At 44.6% G+C, this 19,308-nt stretch overlaps 1 protein-coding gene and 1 pseudogene across 2 annotated transcripts; both read left to right on the top strand.

Annotated features, from left to right (window-relative positions):
* Positions 1 to 127: 127 nt before the first annotated feature.
* On the top strand, positions 128 to 17,786 carry LOC145812693 (glyoxylase I 4-like; annotated as a pseudogene). The gene is made up of 3 exons (XR_014356141.1): positions 128 to 282; positions 394 to 498; positions 17,394 to 17,786. The product of XR_014356141.1 is annotated as a glyoxylase I 4-like (transcript).
* Positions 4,872 to 17,051, top strand: LOC145813804 (uncharacterized). Its single transcript, XM_082909920.1, has 4 exons — positions 4,872 to 6,590; positions 6,679 to 7,261; positions 7,371 to 7,738; positions 17,019 to 17,051. Exons 1-4 carry the CDS (start codon positions 5,055 to 5,057, stop codon positions 17,049 to 17,051), a joined length of 2,520 nt encoding a protein of 839 aa, XP_082766046.1. The 5' UTR covers positions 4,872 to 5,054.
* Positions 17,787 to 19,308: the final 1,522 nt, after the last annotated feature.

Genomic DNA, 19,308 nt, shown 5'->3' with positions numbered 1-19,308 from the left:
GGGTCGCCCCTGATAGGCTGAAAAAAATTTTTTTTTTTTTTTTTTTTTGAAGTCCACCCAATGGCAGTGTGCCACCTGCCACTGGGGGTCACTGGGGGTGCCCAGCTGGGGGTCTGTAGTTGAGAAAATGAAGGAAAATCTGGAAAACCCTTTGCGGCTCACCTCTCTGAATCACGTCTCACTTGTTTGTAGATCACTCGAGAAATCCATCGATTTCTACACGAATGTTCTTGGGTTCGTCCCAGTGAGAAGACCCAACTCGTTTAATTTTGATGGAGCTTGGTAAGAAAACACCCACTTAGAATAATGGCGTTCCTACTTTCTTCTTAATTTTCTCGGGAAAATATTTTTGTTGCTGATTTGATTGATTTGGGTTTCTGGGTTTTAATGTAGGTTGTTCAGTTATAAAATGGATTACATCTTTTGCAATCAGAAGACCCAGAACATATGACGAAGAAAAGCAAAATCAATCCCAAGGACAATCATATTTCATTCCAGGTACTTTCAAGTTTCAATCTGATCAATTGTAATATGTTTTTATTATTTTCATTATGTTTATATGTAATTTGTCACTTTCTTGAACTAACTTGGGATGATGACAATAATCAGTATCTGAATAGTTACAGAAGGAACCCAACATGAAGACAAGGATGATTCTCACCAACTTTTTTTGGCTCTTGTAGGAGAGGGTTCAAGAAAGGAGTTGGAAAATTCGAAGATCTTCAAAGATCCTTGAAGAACAACTTCGAATTCTCTAGAAGAAATATGAGAGGCTTAGATTCTTCAATAATCTCAACTTAGGAACACAACAACAAAGGAGATGATGGAGATAAGAGATTGGGTGAAGAAGAAGGCAAAATGGCTAGAGAATAGAATAATGGCAAGGCTCTCCCATGGATCTCCCACTTTCACTCTCAAGGTTGATAATGGAGAAGGGAAATTAGTTCTTTCCCAAGAGTTAAAAAATCTCCAAAATCCATCCCTTGTAAAGCTATGGGTGCGTGCTATTTATAGGCACCTCATGATGTAGGATGGAGCCCATGTGCAAGGCACATGGGGGATATTCTCTCTAACCACCTTGTCCGAGGGGGTGACCTCTCCGAGGAGGTGACTTCTCCGAGGAGGTGACTTCTCCGAGGATGAGAAAACCCCGAAGAGGAGATCAATCCCTCGGCGAACCCTTCTTCTTAGCCACACCTAACCAATGATCCCCAATCATCCCAAAGGGTCAGGGGTAGTCCCAGAGGACGTCCTGCCGCAAAATATTGCCGAGTCTCATGGACCCCCCGAGGTCGTGCCACCTCGACTCGGGTATAGGCTAGTTTAACCGAAGAGTGAATTTATCTCCACTCACCGTCCTCGGGATCGGGTCCTTTGTTCGAACTCCATTACGCCCATGGTTCTGGTGCGTAGATCCCGGAAAGCTCCGAGCCCGCAAGTGTTCTGGGACTCATTAACGGAGCGACTTCTAGATTGCGTCTGAATCCGTTCGAAGCCAAGTACTTCGGATCTCTAGATTCGTGGGTCCGAATCCTTTCGAGTCCGAGTGCCTCGGATCTCTAGGCTTGCTTAATACCCTTTCGAGTCCGGGCCCGAGTAAGTCTCTAGGTTCGTGGACCCGAACCCTTTCGAGGCTTACAGCGATTCAATCCGTTTGATGGCGATAAATCTGGGCCCACCGATTCTTGGACTTGCGATAAATTCGGGCCCACTAATCTTGGGCTATTGGGCCTAAATAATTTAGTGGGCTCAAATTAGCCCCTCTTACATTTGCCCCTTGCGTGTATGAGAAATTTTAAATTTCTCAGACATGCATACTGTCATTTCTTCGACCCTGTTTCGCATCACGTTCCCCAAAAAAAAAAACATTTTGTCACGACAGAGCCTATGGATAAAGTTGATGACGCACTTCAATTTACAAAAAAAATTGACAAGCAAAAATTTAATTTTTTTGTACTCTTTTTTTTTTTTATTTTTTTTTTTATCACACGTGCCTTTGTTGTTTGGCACACACGGATAATGCTCTTTTTTTTTATTTAAGGAAAGTGCCAAAACCCTAAGCCTCACCAAAATCTTTTACACAGCCGCCACACCTACTCTCTTTCTTTCTTTAACCCAGCTTTTCTTCTTCTTTAAGAAAAACTTGTTTCTACAATACCAGAGCCCATTTCGGCACACTTTCTCTGCTGCGATTTCACCACTTCTCAGCCTCTGCTGTCCAGCTCCGATTACGCACGTCGCCCTACTCAACGCGACGTGTGTGGCCACCGTTCAGCTTGTCGCCAACACAACAACTCGGCAGCGCACACTCACTCACGGCAGTCAATACACTGCGTTGCTGTCCTGCTCCAGCCGCTGCTGCGCTACGGTTCGGCTCGCACCTGTGACCTCACTGCGCTACGGTTCGGCTCGCACCTGTGACCCAAGCCGCTGCTCACTGTCGGTGCTTCATTTCGGCCCAGCAACGCCACTTCAGAACTCCGAACAGAGCTCAGTCTTGCTCTGCCGAAGACCACCACTGTTTGTGTGTTACTTGTTACAGCAGCCTTAGGTGCCGCAGCAGCCGCCTCAACCTGCGCTACTGTTCTTTGCTGCGCTGTTGTTCACTGATTATATTTGCTCCGAATACGCCAACACCGCGATCCTAGCCATCGCCCGTTCAGCTCGCCAACTTCAATGTTTGCTCACTCCGGCGCCACTTCATCACGATCTCGGTTTGTATTGTTCTTGGCCACTCTCTCTCATGGGCGTGGCCTTCAGATCTGTAAGTATTTTATCGAAACCCACTCTCGATCCTCTTGCTTTGATGGAATCTGAATTTCTTTTGATTTGGGCCTTTGAGATTTGTGGGCATTGTTTTATATTAATTTTGAATTTGAGATAACTGAAGCTTCCATTGAATCTTGACTTGCATATGAAATGTAATCCTGAAATTCATATTCTGGAGCTTCATTTTTGGTGGGCCTTGGTCTTCCTCTCAACTAATTTCATTTTTTTTTTTTTTAAAAAACTTTCTTCTCTTGATTTCGGGTTTCAAAAAAAAATCTGGGTAAATTTTGGCCCTTGAACAACTTGATTTAATACTCCGAGAATTTGCAATTTTTCACCTGAGATAGGTAATACTCTGTTGAATTTCATGACATTGCACTCCTGCTAATATTTAATCGAGAATTTGCAATTTTTCACCTGAGATAGGTAATACTCTGTTGAATTTCATGACATTGCACTCCTGCTAATATTTAATCGAGAATTTGCAATTTTTCACCTGAGATAGGTAATACTCTGTTGAATTTCATGACATTGCACTCCTGCTAATATTTAAAACTTGAGCCCGTGCTTTGATGATTTTGATACAAATAGAGCTATTGAAAAATATTGATCACTCGTTGGTTGTTTCAGTTTTTTTTTACTTTGCTGTTTGACAAACTTTGGGCAAATATATATATATATATATATATTGATTATCATATATATATTTTTTTTTGTTTAGAGCTCGGATTACCCACATTAGCCTTGGCTTGTGCACAATCAATTGCTGCTTCCGGCTTCAGCTTATCCGACGTCGACCACGCACGTTCGCCCTCTCAACGCAACGTGTGTGGTCTTGCCCAACCTAGCTCCACATCGCTGCTTCCGGCTTCAGCTTATCCGACGTTGACCACGCACGTTCGCCCTCTCAACGCAACGTGTGTGGTCTTGCCCAAGCCTAGCCCAGTCTTGTTGATTACAGTCTGTAAAGCCTCTCTGATTTCAGCTTAAATTTCCAGTATCGGCTTCGGACTTCACCTCTCTAACTGCCCAAATTTGTAAGTATGGCATTCGACCCCCTCTTCCGAATATAAATATATTTAAATATATATAAATATATTTTGTGGCAATGTAGAGGGCTCAAGCAATCTGATGAAAATAAAAATAAAATACATAAATAAAAACTGAATCTGAATATGGACTCAATTTTTTTTGTGGCAATCCCAATGATATATTTTTTTTTTAGCTCAAACTCCGTGATTTTGGCCATATGAAAACATGCACTAGCACTTGAAACCTTATTGAGGTGCTTGGCTTGAACATAATTTGTTGAACCTTATCACCGAGGAAAGGCCGAATATAACTTGTTGACTAGTATTTGAGCTCCATTTTTGACATGGAGAGGGAAAACCCTGGACTTATGAATATGGACTTTGGAAAGGACGTTCTTGTAATTTGCATAATGATCCATTGAATCTTGCTACTGATAAGCAATGTAATATACTTCGGATCTCGGGCCTGAAATTTACTATTGAACTTCACTCTGTCCAAATTTTGAACCCCGTATAAATTGGACCTTTAATATAGAACATAGTGACTTTAAGAAATTGACCCAATTGAACTTCATCATGAAGCGACCTATGACATTGCACCTCTTATTGATGATAGAAGACGAAAATCTATATGTTGATGATGCACCCATTGGTATTAAAATTTGTTGAGCTTGAAGAATATCCAAGAAAATGAATTGTTGATGACGTCCGAAGTTGAATTTGTTGATAAACCCATCATGTTGCATGTAACAATATTCTGAATTTTAATACGGTCAACTCTTTAATATTTATACAGGTTATTTCAGCCATATGTCTTCTCGAAAGAAACCCGTTGTCCCGGGGTCATCGGAACCGGCTCTCATGAAAGAGAGGGATGTACCTCCGGTATCTGAGTGGAGGAAATCTCCTTATTTTGGTCGGAAGGACCCCTTCTGGCGGGCGGCTACCTCTACCACTTCTCTTCTATCTCCGAAGGGGGCTCCATTATGTCTCACTGAGGACACTGACTCTGGCCAGGAGGCCCTCATTTCTCCTTCCTCGGTGCTACGCTTTCGGATTGAACGGGGGGACTTTCCATACTGTTATCCTCAGTTCAAGGCCTTCTCAAACCCTCCTTTCGGTTGGCAAGAGTGGGTCGATGATGTCCTCTCGGACAAGAGCCTCTGTCAACGGCTTCAGGAGGCTCGGCTATTGATCCCGGTGAAAATATCTAGATCTCTATCCATCCGTCGCAACAATGCTAGCCTGGAAGCCATGGCTCTTCGGTGGAGCACCGAGACACACACCTTTATACTTGGCCAGCACGAGATGGGGCCCACCCTTGAGGATGTGTTCATGTTGCTGCGTCTGGAAGTGACCGGCCCTGATGCCTTCGACCCTGAGCAGACACCCCCCGAAGATGATTCTTTGATCCAATCTCTGAAGCTAAATCTTCAAACTTGTGGTCGGTGGAGTTCTGTTTTTGATGGTTCAGCGAGGAGGACTAGTCGAGTAAGGACGGACCGTGCCTCCTATACTGCATGGATCCGTCACTTCTTCAAGGATCTTCAGCCCTTGGCCAGAGATGCTGACCCTGACTCTCGGGAGTATGAAGCCGGTCCGATGTATGGCTCCAGGCTCTATTTCTTGGGATTTCTGGCTTGCTTCCTTTCATTCTTCATTCTTCCGAGCACACCTCCGGATTCCCTCAATCCTTTCGTCTTCCCCTTGGCAGTTAGGCTCTTTAGAGGAGATCGGATCCCTTTGGCTCCCCTATTTCTTGGGAATCTCTACTATCGGCTGGATCTACTACATCGAGATATGGTTCGCTCCGTGGGTCGATATGAGCCTGTCTCCTTTATTCACAGCCAGTTCCTGCTATGTTTCTTCTTCGAGAGGTTCCCAAAATTTGCCCCTGCTCCGACTGTATTTGAGGCGGAAGTTCTTCGGGAGATAGTGGATAAAGATGGCATCCCCGTGCTCAATACTGATGGGTCTCGGACATTTGAGAAAGCGAAGTCTTGCCAGCCGTTGATTACACGGTGGTCACGTACCATTTCCACCTTATCCTTGAATACTCTGGTGGATGATCCCCGACGCTTTGTGGCACAGCCGTATGTATGCCCACCTGTGGGTGTGGCCACACCGCTTATCTATCATGGTTCCTCCCGCTCGGTGTCCTTTCCTTTGCCGAAGAACATCCCTGCACCCTTTGTTGATATGCTGATTATGATCCGTCCGAGTTCATTACCGGTGTGGCATGAGGAAGGCGTTGATAGTGCCGTTTATAGGCCCGACCGCGTAGCATGTCAATTCGGGTTTGATCAATGTGCCCCGGGGCCAGCACCTCCTTTATTATCATTTTCAACGAGCTACGGGAGCTTCAGTCGCGGGCTTGTACACACCGTGCTTCCCATATCCGGCTCTTTGACGATGCCAGGCTTGAGCCGAGTAGGGGGTTTCACCCCCTCTTTCAGGCGGTATTGGCAGAAGAATATCGATGCGTTTATTGCATTTGTCCAGAGCAGACCGACCGTATGTTTGCCTCCGCCGATTTATAAGAAGGATTCTTCTCTTCGGCTACCCGAGAGCCGAAAATCTGACCACATGTACGAGAGTTTCTTCACCTCATCTGCTCCAACTGACCCTTCTGCTCGGGCATCTGCTTCTAGCTTGGCAATTACTTCTCCGGAGCCAGTCCCTTTGAATAAGGCCTCTGGTCCTCGGACGACCCGCCTTAAGAAGATGGCTCACAAGAGGACTTCTGATGCCAGTCCTTCCGCTCCTCGCCTTTCCAAAAGGCTTCATGAGGTACCCGAAATTTTTGATTTGAAGCTACTTTCCTTTTTGCGACTATACCTTCTAAAAATGAAAACTTTTATTTGCCCATGTTGTGCAGGATCCTGCGGTTGTTGACGTTCTCAGTACCGTGGCTCCTGGCCATGCTGCCTCCCCCAGGCCGGACTCAGACTTGGACGACACCCTCCCTTTGTCTGCAAGACTTGTGAAGATGTGCACCCCTCGTATAGCAGTTATAGATGACGATGATGATGAGGTTGAGTCCTCCGATCATTTTTGTGACCTTATTCCACGCACGCGTCGTCATCGCCCTACCGTAGCTGAGGAGGAGCACTACCTTGGTGACGAGTTTATTGGGGCTCACCGTTCTGATGTTGAGATTGCTGGAGGGACTGATGCCACAGAAATTGATGTCGCGGGCCATGCTTCTAGAAGCGATGTAGAGATGAGGTGCGCCTCTGGGAATGGTGTGGAGGTGGATGTGCTAGAGATCTCTGAGACTCGCTCTGGCACTTATGGTGATTCTCATCCTCCGGCCCTCCTTCCTTCTTCAGGGATGACTGCTACTGTTCAGGCTTCATCAGACATTGAGATCGATCAGGTGGTCTCTACACGACCAAGTGACTTTGTTGATGCTAGGAGTCCTTCAGTTGCCCCTGCTTTGCATATTGATTCTCCCTCTGGTAATCTTTCTTTCTGAAGTTTGTCATTTACTTATATCTGTGAGAAATCTTTACTTAAATGACTTTCTTGTTCCCTACCTCTAATAAGGCCTTCTTATCTTTTCTTCAGTGTTAGCTGCTAACGGGGTCTTGCCTTCACCTACCTCAGACTCTGCTCCAGTGTTAGCTGCTACCGGGGTCCTGCCTTCACCTGCCTCGGACTCTGCTCCAATGTTAGCTGCTACCGGGGTCCTGCCTTCACCTGCCTCGGACTCTGCTCCAGTGTTAGCTGCTACCGGGGTCCTGCCTTCACCTGCCTCGGACTCTGCTCCGACTCTCTTTGTAACTCCTCACGGTTCTCCTTCTCAAGGGGGGACACCTGCCTTTGAGACGACTGCCAGAGGTTCTTCATCACCAGTGCCTTCGAATATTTTGGATCTGAATCTTAGTGATTTCCACATTGATAGTGATGTTTTTGGTCTTTCCCCTTATCGTTCGGCATTCTCAGGCTCGGGACCTCTGCCGGGAGTTACCCCTCCGGGTGGTTCATCTAACCCGATAGACATTGGGGAGATTCCTGAGACTAGCAGCTTTCCGGCCCCAATTCCTCCTTCAGCTTCTGGCAAAGTATCATTTCTCCATTATTGGGTAGCTCCTGAGTTTGCTTCAGTTCTACAGCTTGTGCATTCAAGTTACCCGGAGACCTTTGCTTCATTTGCTTGCCAGTGTCCACTCATTCAGACTGCTCTTCTCGAGTCTTTTGCCACTATCTTATATAGCTTGGACAGGCAACGGTTGTGTGACCTTAATGGGAAAGTAGTCGAGACGGCGTATCAGGGGATCTCTGACATGGAGCGTCACCAAGTGGACTTATCATGGCTTCGGAAGCGCCTGGATATAGCTTCGAACGCCAGTCATCAGCTGGAACTTATGTCTGTGCTTGCCTCTTATCGCACCTCTATAGATGAGATAAAGGCAACTCTTCGTGAACTTGAGTCGGGTTATGCTCGGGCCTTGGAGACTTTAGAGGCACACTCTACTGTTTGTCCTCCAGATGTAGATATGACGGGCAGCTTCTTCGAGGGTGTCTTTAGGAAAGATTGATTTTTTTTTTTTTATCATTACTTTCTTGCCCCTTTCGATAAAAATGTTTTATCTAGGACAATGCAATGAAATGACAAAATTTTTGTTGTTTGGATATTTTCGCATTGTTTTCTCATTCTACTTGATAAAATATTTATTTCGAATGATAGAACAATCATATGCACATGTTTACAAAAGCTGAAATATTCTCATTAGTTCTTCAACTTTCTTGACAAAAGCATAATAGATTCACTGTAAGTGATGGGATAAAACATACACCATAGAGAAAACCAGCTTCTTCATAACGCAAGGGAAATACAACCTTTAGACAAAGTAAGAAAGTGAAAATGAATTTCAACATAGATGAGTCCAACTATGGGTAGTAATGCTTGATAAACTTTGCATTGAGCGGGCCAGTTCGGAAGCCGTCTTCAACCCTTACAAGTTTGTAGTACCCACTTGAGCTCGCCCGAACCACCTTGTAGGGCCCTTCCCATTTTGGAGAAAACTTGGGCAAAGGCTGTCTTCGCATGATTGGGTCTACAATCTTCCATACTAGATCACCTTCTTCAAACTTCCTTGGTATCACAGTCTGGTTATAGGCTCGGGCGATGGACTCATGATACCTTTCCATGACTTTTGCAGCTCTGTCATGCTTTTCCTCTAATGCTTCCAATCTGGCGGTTCGAGGCTCCAATACCATCCCCGAGGCAAGAGCCATTCGAGCAGATGGCGTTTCCAACTCTATAGGTAACACTGCCTCGGACCCATACACAAGGGAGTAAGGAGCTGCTTGAGTTGGCTTTCTCTTCGAAGTGCGATACGCCCACAGGGCTACTATCAACTGTTCGGACCAAGTCCCCCCAAACTCTTCCATCATCTTGCTCAGAATCCTTATCAGTGTCTTGTTTGTGGCTTCCGCTTGCCCGTTCCCTTTTGGATAGTAGGGTGTGGATTTGTGATGCTTCACTTGGTAAGTCTCTAGGAGGCTCTTCACATATTTGTTTATGAAGGGAGTGCCGTTATCCGAGAGGATGGTGTTTGGTACTCCAAATCGGCAAATGATATTCTCCTTGATGAAGTTCGCAACTGCAGGCCCCGTAGCGTTCTTCAGAGGAATTGCTTCGACCCACTTTGTACTCAATTCTGTGGCTGCGAGAATCCACTTGTACCCCTTAGAAGATGTGGAGATGGGCCCTATCAGATCAAAAGCCCAGGTATGGAACGGCCATGGCGTTCGGATACTATGCAGGTCTACAGCTGGAGCATGGATCAAATTTCCGTGTTTCTGACAAGTCTGGCACCTCTTCACGTGATGGGATGCATCTGACTCCATGGTCGGCCAGTAATACCCAAGGTGTATAAGTTGCTCGAACAGCCGAGCCCCTCCTTGATGTTCAATCTCGTGGGCTCTTCCGAGGACTAGATCTGACTCCTCCTTGGAGAGACATCTCAGGGGAGTGCCCTCAATACTTCTTCTATACAGCTTGTCCTGATCAAGAAAGTACCGCCTCGCTCTCCTCTTGAGGTGTGCAATGTCCCTCGGGCTCTCAGGTAGTGTTCCCTCTTTGAGATAATCAATGTAGACTTGCCTCCAGTCAGGGGTATCAATTTCAAAGGAACTCTCATCCTCCCGGATGTATGACTGACACTTGGGGCATTCCCTCTGTAATTGATTTGAGTCTTTCTCCATCTCGGGCCAATAATAACCTTGTCTTTGGATTCTTCTATACAGACTGATATCCCCATCCCCGCAAGACTTTTCATGGATCTGTTGTAGTCGGAAGCTTGCTTCTTGTTGGCCAATACACCGGGCTAGGAATCCGGTACCTCCTCGGAAGTAAAGTTCACCTTGAATAATTGTGAATTGGGCAAGCTTGGCCATAGTCAGTTTTCCAACTTTGCTTCTGAGTTGCTCGAGGACTTCTCCTCTCCAGTCCTCCAGAAGGCCTTTGTCTTCGGGTATTATTGAAGGTTCTGTTCTCTTCTTGATAACAATTGTTGCCTCTTCCTCTGGAATGTCAACTCTTGCCCCTAATGTTGCGAGGGCATCTGAAAACTTGTTGTCGGAGCGAGGCACATGCTCTATTTCGACCTTCTGAAATTTGTCAAGAAGCCTTTGGACTGTTGTTCGATATGTGGCCAAGGCAGGCTCCTTTAAGACGAACTGTCCTGAAACTTGCTTCACTATTAGCTTTGAGTCCCCCCAGATCCGAATCTTCTTGATACTGTGCTTCTCAGCTGCTATCAAGCCTAAAATAAGAGCCTCATACTCGGCTTCATTATTCGAACAATGGAAATCCAGTTTATAAGACAAATATAACTTTTCCCCACTTTTGCTTGTAAGGACTATCCCGGTTCCTCCTTTCCCTCCGGCTGCTGCTCCGTCAAAGCTCAATGTCCAGAAGCTTTCCTCGGAAGCCATAGCTGCGTGCACCTCTCCTCTTAATTCTTCATTCACTGGTTCATAGTCACCACTTGGAAATTGGGCAAGGAGATCAGCTAAGGCTTGACTTTTGATCGCCTTGGGGGCTACACATGTGATCTCGAATTCACCCAATGCTAACAACCATCTTGCCACCTTCCCGGTTAGAGCAGGCTTGCTGAGGAGGTATCGGATTGGATCGCTTCTAGTAACAATCTGAATCTGATGTGCTAGGAAGTAATGTCTGAGCTTTTGGGCAGTGAATACCAAAGCTAAACAATGTCTCTCTACTGGAGTATATCGGACTTCTGCTCCTCGAATCTTCCGACTGATGTAATACACCGGGCGTTCTACTCCATCTACATCTTGGACCAATAATGCCCCTATGGACTTGGGGGTTGAAGTTAGGTACAACATTAGAGGCACCCCGGGCTGCGGGGCTATCATGGTCTGAGGCGAGGTCAAGGCCGCCTTGATTCTCTCAAAGGCCTTTTGGTGCTCTTGGTTCCACTCGAACTTGGCATCTCCTTTTAACAAAGAGCCGAAAGGCGCAGAGATCTCTGCCAGTGCTGGGATAAACCTCCGAATATAAGACACCTTCCCGAGGAACTTCTTTAACTCCTTCTGAGAATGCGGGGGAGGCATTGCTCTGATAGATTTGACCTTGTCTTCATCTGCCTCGATACCATGCCTATGTACAAGAAACCCGAGGAACTTCCCGGCCGTCACCCCGAAAGCACATTTGAGAGGATTCATTCTCATTTTGAATTTCTGGCACCTCTTGAATACCTTCTCAAGGTCTCGGAGATGGTCTTCTTCTTTCTTGGATTTCACCACTAGATCATCAACATAATCTTCCATCTCATGATGGATCATGTCATGAAAGATTGCAGTCATAGCCCTTTGGTAAGTTGCACCGGCATTTTTGAGTCCGAAAGGCATGACTGTATAGAAGAAGTTTCCGAGAGGTGTTCTAAAAGCGGTCTTTTCTGCGTCCTCTTCAGCCATCTTAATCTGATTGTATCCACTGAATCCATCCATGAATGAGAACATCTGGTGTCCCGAGGTAGTATCCACGAGGGTGTCGATGTGAGGAAGAGGGAATTCATCCTTCGGGCAAGATTTGTTCAAATCTCGAAAGTCTACACATACTCTGATTTGGCCATTCTTCTTCTTTACTGGCACGATGTTTGCTAACCACGTGGGGTACTGTATTGGCCGGATGAAACCAGCCTGTTGAAGTTTTTCAATCTCCTTCTTAATCTTCTCTTCGAGATCTGGATGATATTTTCGAGCAGCTTGCTTAATTGGCTTGGAGTTTGGGAACACATCAAGATAGTGGGAGACTAGGTCAGGATCTAGTCCGGGCATTTCCTTATATGACCAAGCAAACACATCTGAGTATCGGCTTATCAACTTTAACAACTGTTCCCGCTTCTCTAGGCTAAGGCTCGAACTTACGAATACCGGCCTCGGTGCATCTTGTCCATCACTCAGATCTATTTCGATAAGTTGTTCAGGCTGAGGCTTCGGCCCATCTTGCATACATTCTGGAGCCACTTCAGGCTTTATTACTATATCATTGTCAGGAGGCTCTTCTTTTGACTCGGAGTCGGTGACTGAAGAAACCGACTCCCCGCGCCTTCATAAATAATACACCATCTTGCCTCCTTCTCGAACTTTCATCACCTTCCGAGGAATAGGCGGACTTTCTGGTCTAGACATCGCCCGCTTACTTGATTCTGTCATCGGCTCCTTGTCATCTTTGATATCCTCCCAACGAGGAATTTTGACCCCTCGAGGCTTAGAGGTGGTGGGAACTTCTTCGACAGCCAGTTCGGTGAAGTAGATGGCATCAGAATAATGAGCTTCATGGATCTCGAAAGGCCTTTCTGTAGCCTGAATTGTCACCGTCTTCTTTCCCCATTTAGCCTTAACACACTGATGATAACTCGATGGTACAGCCCCATATCTATGCATCCAGGTCCTCCCTAGAATGATGTGATAATTTGCCTCAGAATCGATAATATGGAACTTAGTGGCCGAGCGAATCTCTCCAACGGCTAAATCAACAGTTACGCATCCGATAGTAACTCTCCTTTCTCCACCGAAGCCAGTGATGACTATCGGCTGCTTCACAATGCGTTCTTCAGAGATTCTGGCTTTTTCTAGAGTAGCGCGAGTCATAATGTTGATAGAGGCTCCACTATCTAGAAAGGCCCTTTTGAACTCAACCCCGTTAATAAAAACAGTCACATAAAGCGGGCGATTGTGAGAAAAAGGATACTTCCGATCAGCCTCGGAGAAAGTAATGGCACTAGATTGCTCTTTTGCCTTCCTCGGGATAGACCCTTCAGTCGACATGCATTCCTCATGGTGTGCCTCGGCTATATTAATGATAGACTTGGTGATTTCCGTTCTTGCCTCCCTGGAAAGTCCAAGCTGGTCAAAGAACTGCTTGAACTTTACACAGTCTTGCAGGGTTTTGGCATAGTGATCCGGATCTTTTTCCACTCTTGGAGGCTCGTAGTTAACCATCTCCTCGGTCTCCTCAAAATAAGATGCCACATAAACATGGTGTCCTCCTCTTCCATAGCATTCTTCTCCTCCTTCTGGATCAAAGGGATCTTCGCCATGAGTCATAAATGTTCTGCCCTCTGGATCGAGAGCATTTCCATAGTAAACTTGCTCACCCTCTGGCTCGAGGATGTCGTCCAGATAACAGTCATCGTCATCGAGATTAGCGATAGCCTCGATCATTGGGCCTTCATAAGCTATCATAGCAACATTCTTGCCCTTGTCTCGGTGTTGAGGATATGGTTGTTCTCGGATGTCTTGAGTCCCTCGCTTTTTGAACCTCAATTCGTCTGCCTCGACTTTATCTCTGAAGATTTTCCTGAGAGTCCAACACTTCTCTGTCGGATGTTTCAATGTACGATGGTAGACACAAAATTCAGGGCTCTCACGGTCCTTTTTTGATGACATTTCTTCAACATAAGGCAATTTTAGCTCTCCGTCAGCCACCCATTCCTTAACTAGAGCTTTCACTTCTTCGATTCCACATGGATAAGAAACATTCCCCTTTTCACCATTATATTGCTTTCTTTTCTGGCCCCTATGACCTCCTCCTTGTGAATTTCGGGTATCCGGGGCAGAGGCAGCAGCAACGATAGGTCCACGAGATGACTTGAAACTAGTCTTGTAACTGGCTTTAAATCCGGACTCCTGAGCCTGAGGGATGCTAATGTTCCGAGCTGCTTCTATTAATGCCGAGAAGGTGGGTAGCTTGTGGTTAACTAGAAACATTTTGTACCTGCTCAATGCCCCTTCTAGACAAATTTGAACTAGATAACTCTCCTCAACTGCTTCATGACAATCCACGGCCTTGTCCTGAAACCTTTTGACGTAGTCAAGGATGTCTTCACTTTCTTGTTGCTTCTCTTTACACAATGTAAGTGTGGTCACCTTCTCCGCCACTTGAAAGAACTTGGAGTGGAATTTGTTAACCATTTCCTCCCAACTTCGGACAGAGTTTGGGGCCAAATTAACATACCAACTATATGCTCGGTCAGTGAGGGACTTAGAGAATTCTCTCAGTCGGAGGACGTGGTTTGAACCATGAATACCTAGAGTCTCGATGAACCGCACAACATGTTCTCGGGCATTTCCTTGTTTGCCGTCGAACTTGATGAACTTCGGCACTGTATACCCCTCAGGGTATGGATAGCTTAGCATCTCAATGGGGTAAGGCGGCTTGACGTCTGGATCAGGCAAAGAGGGTAAGGTCCTCTTGCCCCGTTCGAGATCGAACATGGCCTGCACATCGGCGAGAGTGAGAAACTGTTGAGGGAGAGAGTTTGATGGTGGTATTCCTGGGACTTGGCTTATGTACCCGAAGACTGAGCTAGGGGCGTCTTGGCCATTCTGGTGCTGCGAATTCATCATTGGTGAGGACATTTGACGATACTGGCCATCAGCGCCTATAGACAAGCCAGTCGGTGATGGGATATTGAATTGAGGCCCATAGAGTCCACCGCACGGCGCCGCTATACCAGGTTGTGCTTGCAGATTTGTTGTTGGCACCAAAGGAGGCCCGCTTGGTGCTTGGGTAACATTCACTGGTGGCGTAACAAGATTAGGTACGGGCATAGCTCCCTTTTGCGCCATCATGCTCCTTATGTTTTCCTGGACACCAGCAGTCGTTGGAGTGCCGTTCATTACACCAGAAACTCCCCTAGTCACCATTGGATCTTGGCTTGGCACGCCATGGAGACCGGGTGTGGGCAAACTGCTGCCGCCTACTGTGGTTTGAGCATGTGTTACTGTGGCCGTGTTGCCATGAGCCACAGGCTGATTGGGGCCTACTTCTCCTTGGATTTGATTTTGCGTTCCGGCGGGAATAACTCCACCAACAGTTTGATTTCCGTTTGGCGCCGGTGCAAAGTTAGAACTCATCACCATCATGGTGTGAGTGAGATTCTGAAGAGTGGTAAGAATCTCTTGTTGAGCATTTTGAAGTCCTTGAATGGCTTCAAGCAAAAGTGGTTGATCTGGAGCCGTGGTCCTGTCATCACCACCATTAGAGGATCCTTGTTGGTGAACTTCATCTTCTCCCGCCATCGTTGTTGGAGTTGTGTGGATTCCAGATCTCGTTGAGACCATTAACCAATCCGCCTCCCCAGCAGAGTCGCCAAAATGTAGGAGAGGGTTCAAGAAAGGAGTTGGAAAATTCGAAGATCTTCAAAGATCCTTGAAGAACAACTTCGAATTCTCTAGAAGAAATATGAGAGGCTTAGATTCTTCAATAATCTCAACTTAGGAACACAACAACAAAGGAGATGATGGAGATAAGAGATTGGGTGAAGAAGAAGGCAAAATGGCTAGAGAATAGAATAATGGCAAGGCTCTCCCATGGATCTCCCACTTTCACTCTCAAGGTTGATAATGGAGAAGGGAAATTAGTTCTTTCCCAAGAGTTAAAAAATCTCCAAAATCCATCCCTTGTAAAGCTATGGGTGCGTGCTATTTATAGGCACCTCATGATGTAGGATGGAGCCCATGTGCAAGGCACATGGGGGATATTCTCTCTAACCACCTTGTCCGAGGGGGTGACCTCTCCGAGGAGGTGACTTCTCCGAGGAGGTGACTTCTCCGAGGATGAGAAAACCCCGAAGAGGAGATCAATCCCTCGGCGAACCCTTCTTCTTAGCCACACCTAACCAATGATCCCCAATCATCCCAAAGGGTCAGGGGTAGTCCCAGAGGACGTCCTGCCGCAAAATATTGCCGAGTCTCATGGACCCCCCGAGGTCGTGCCACCTCGACCCGGGTATAGGCTAGTTTAACCGAAGAGTGAATTTATCTCCACTCACCGTCCTCGGGATCGGGTCCTTTGTTCGAACTCCATTACGCCCATGGTTCTGGTGCGTAGATCCCGGAAAGCTCCGAGCCCGCAAGTGTTCTGGGACTCATTAACGGAGCGACTTCTAGATTGCGTCTGAATCCGTTCGAAGCCAAGTACTTCGGATCTCTAGATTCGTGGGTCCGAATCCTTTCGAGTCCGAGTGCCTCGGATCTCTAGGCTTGCTTAATACCCTTTCGAGTCCGGGCCCGAGTAAGTCTCTAGGTTCGTGGACCCGAACCCTTTCGAGGCTTACAGCGATTCAATCCGTTTGATGGTGATAAATCTGGGCCCACCGATTCTTGGACTTGCGATAAATTCGGGCCCACTAATCTTGGGCTATTGGGCCTAAATAATTTAGTGGGCTCAAATTAGCCCCTCTTACAGCTCTATTAGGTTGCATGCCAAAAACACAGAAAAAAATTTGATTTTCATTTTTGTTTTTTTCTGTTTTTGTTTTTTTATTTTTAAATTTAGCTTGTGAATCAACATAACAAGACGTGTACATTATGCTGTTCTGATAGGTTTAAAAATAATCATTTTGTTTGACTTTGTGATTAAAGTAGATGTTTGAATTTTTTATTTTTCATATTTGTTTGGTAATTTTTTAATATTTTGATTAATTTTTTTACTTTCAAGATTCAATAGGTACCCAAAAAATAACATATTTAATGATTTTTTTACTTTCTGGTTTATTTTCAGAGTTTTAAATTTTTTTTTAATTAAAACAGGTTGAAATAAGAATTTGATTAAAAATTTGGGAAGCAAAAAATTTATAAGCAGTTTTTAAAACCTAAATCAAACAGAATGAATGGAATTTTGATGCATGACAATTTCCTATTTTGATTTGAGAATTACAACTTGTACAGAATTTGAAGGAGTATAGGCTGTCCATGGGTTGACATCTGGGTATGAAAAATAGTTGAGACACCTAATTTATTACCCATAAAATCTATCCTATTATTAGGTCGAACAATGCCACATCGTTATTTAGAGATGATAAATTAGAGGAGGTAGAATTGTTGATCTTGGTATACCGAATGGTGTTACATCCTTCTAATTTTGTATCCTTAAATTCCACGTTTGAGGTGCAATTGGGGATGATGAATTGGGGGATGGAGTATTTCTCTTTGATTAGTTATGTTGTATACAGTATATGAGATTAAGCAACTTAGTGATCAGAATGTGGAACTGGCTGTCAGATCAGTTAAACGATACGCAGTTTGTTTTCTGTGTCATTGCAGTGTGAGATCATGGCAATGGTGGAGAAGAAGCTGAAGGAAATGGGAATCGAATGCATGAGGCAGATGGTGGGATTCACATCGATCAACTGTTCTTCCACGACCCGGATGGCTTCATAATCGAGATATGCAACTACGATAACATCCCCATTGTCCCACTATCTGGAGAAGTGGTTCGATCATGTTCCCAGGTGAATCTGAAGAAGAAAATGCAGCATCAGCAGCAACAAATACAAGTAGTCCAACCATAGGGGAGCTATAGCTAGCATGCCTCAGCTTTCTCTCCTTTCGTTTTTCTTGTTTAATTCGTTTATTAATTTGGGGTTTATGTATTAACAACTTGGTGATCTCATGATTACATTCCATCAACAAAATGATAATGGTCATTTATGCCCATCTTGGAATCTTATTATGAGCTTGTATGCAAATTGTGATTCTCTCCTCCATGGCTTTAACTGGGGTTTGGTTGTAAATATTTTGGAGTGCTTGGCCATGTTATAGCCTGAACTTTTTACTCTTTTGGTTTGGCAATTATTTCAAAAGTGGGGCGTAAGGCTACACTTGAATATGATAAGAGTAATTTTTTTGGATGTTTTGGTGGGTGTTTATGTTATAGGATAAAAATACAGAAGTGACTTTCTGCTTACATTGTGATTAGAAGTGAAAAATCTAAAATCTCAGAGATATTAATTTCTAATTATGTATCAATTTTAAATAGTAAATAACAATTTCAATCAAACAATTAAGACAAATCAACGTAACGATTTTAACGTGAAAAAATTACAATTAGAGCATCTCCAATTGTGATAAAAAAATTACGGACAAAAACCACAAAACAATCCACTAAGAAGACATAAAGGAATTACACAAATGTACTCAATTACCTAGCGAATCCACTCCCAAATCGAACCGACCCGTATATATCTATTGCAGCTTCGTCTTTACCTTGGAATTGTCTTGCCCAAAGTTGAATCCACAACGTCGATGTCAAATGCACAACGATGAGCCACTCCGGAATCCACCAAAGCTTCACGCCCAAATTCCCCAGAATCCACCAAAGAACAACTCTCTCTTTTGTATTGAATGAAACAAACAATCCTTTGATGTATACTTCTCAAACCATGAGTTAAACTCAAACAAATATAAAAAAAAACTAACAAAAAAGCTCCAGAAGAAAACCCTAATATCCAAGAAGAAGATCTGGAAGCCGTACTTTAAAACCTAACTGAACCGCACCTTTTATAGCAAACAGATCTACGATCTCCACTCGAGCGCAGGAATAGCAGCTCGAGTGGACTGACTAAAACGCATGTGACTAAACAGGGTCTACGCTCGAGTGCAAGAATGACCGCTTGAGCGGAAAAAAACAACTCCCAGTACTTTTGTAGGCGAGTGAAACTTCTAAAAGGTCGCGATCTCCACTCGAGCACAGGAATGGCAGCTCGTACGGAAAAACAACTTCGACTGCAATTTTGCTTTTCCCTGACATAGTCAGTGAAGTGGCAAATATGAAATAATAAACTCTTGAAACATCTCTACAAGGCACAATTCGAGTTGGATTCGCATCAAAAAACTCATAGCCTCACTGAAATAAAAGTTGAACAAAATTACAACTGAAAGGAGTTTTGTCAAACGGGATTGCTAATAACAAAAACCTAACAAGAAGGAATGTATTGAATGACTATGATAAAAGTAATTTTCTAGATATTTTTGTGGGTGATTATGTTATTGGATAAAAATACAAAATTGACTTTCTTCTTACATTGTGATTAGAAGGAATGTTACAAGTCTCTTAGTTACGAAGGATGAGTTTTACTCGTGGTGTATGTATTATTGTGTGGTATCAAAGTCAATTACTACGTTGAGTATGGAATCAGATGCACTTGCATTGAGTATGAGATCTGATGCATATATGTAA

The sequence above is a fragment of the Camellia sinensis genome, chromosome 15, assembly GCF_055761805.1.
Source record: "Camellia sinensis isolate YWXY chromosome 15, ASM5576180v1, whole genome shotgun sequence".
Classification (NCBI taxonomy): Eukaryota; Viridiplantae; Streptophyta; class Magnoliopsida; order Ericales; family Theaceae; genus Camellia; species Camellia sinensis.
This window is presented reverse-complemented; position numbering and strand designations above follow the sequence as displayed.

Coding starts and splice junctions, on each gene's coding strand:
- LOC145813804 (XM_082909920.1), top strand. CDS start 5,055: ATGGCTCTTCGGTGGAGCACCGAGACACACACCTTTATACTTGGCCAG. Junction 6,591..6,678: donor TTTCCAAAAGGCTTCATGAG/GTACCCGAAATT, acceptor CATGTTGTGCAG/GATCCTGCGGTTGTTGACGT. Junction 7,262..7,370: donor GCATATTGATTCTCCCTCTG/GTAATCTTTCTT, acceptor TCTTTTCTTCAG/TGTTAGCTGCTAACGGGGTC.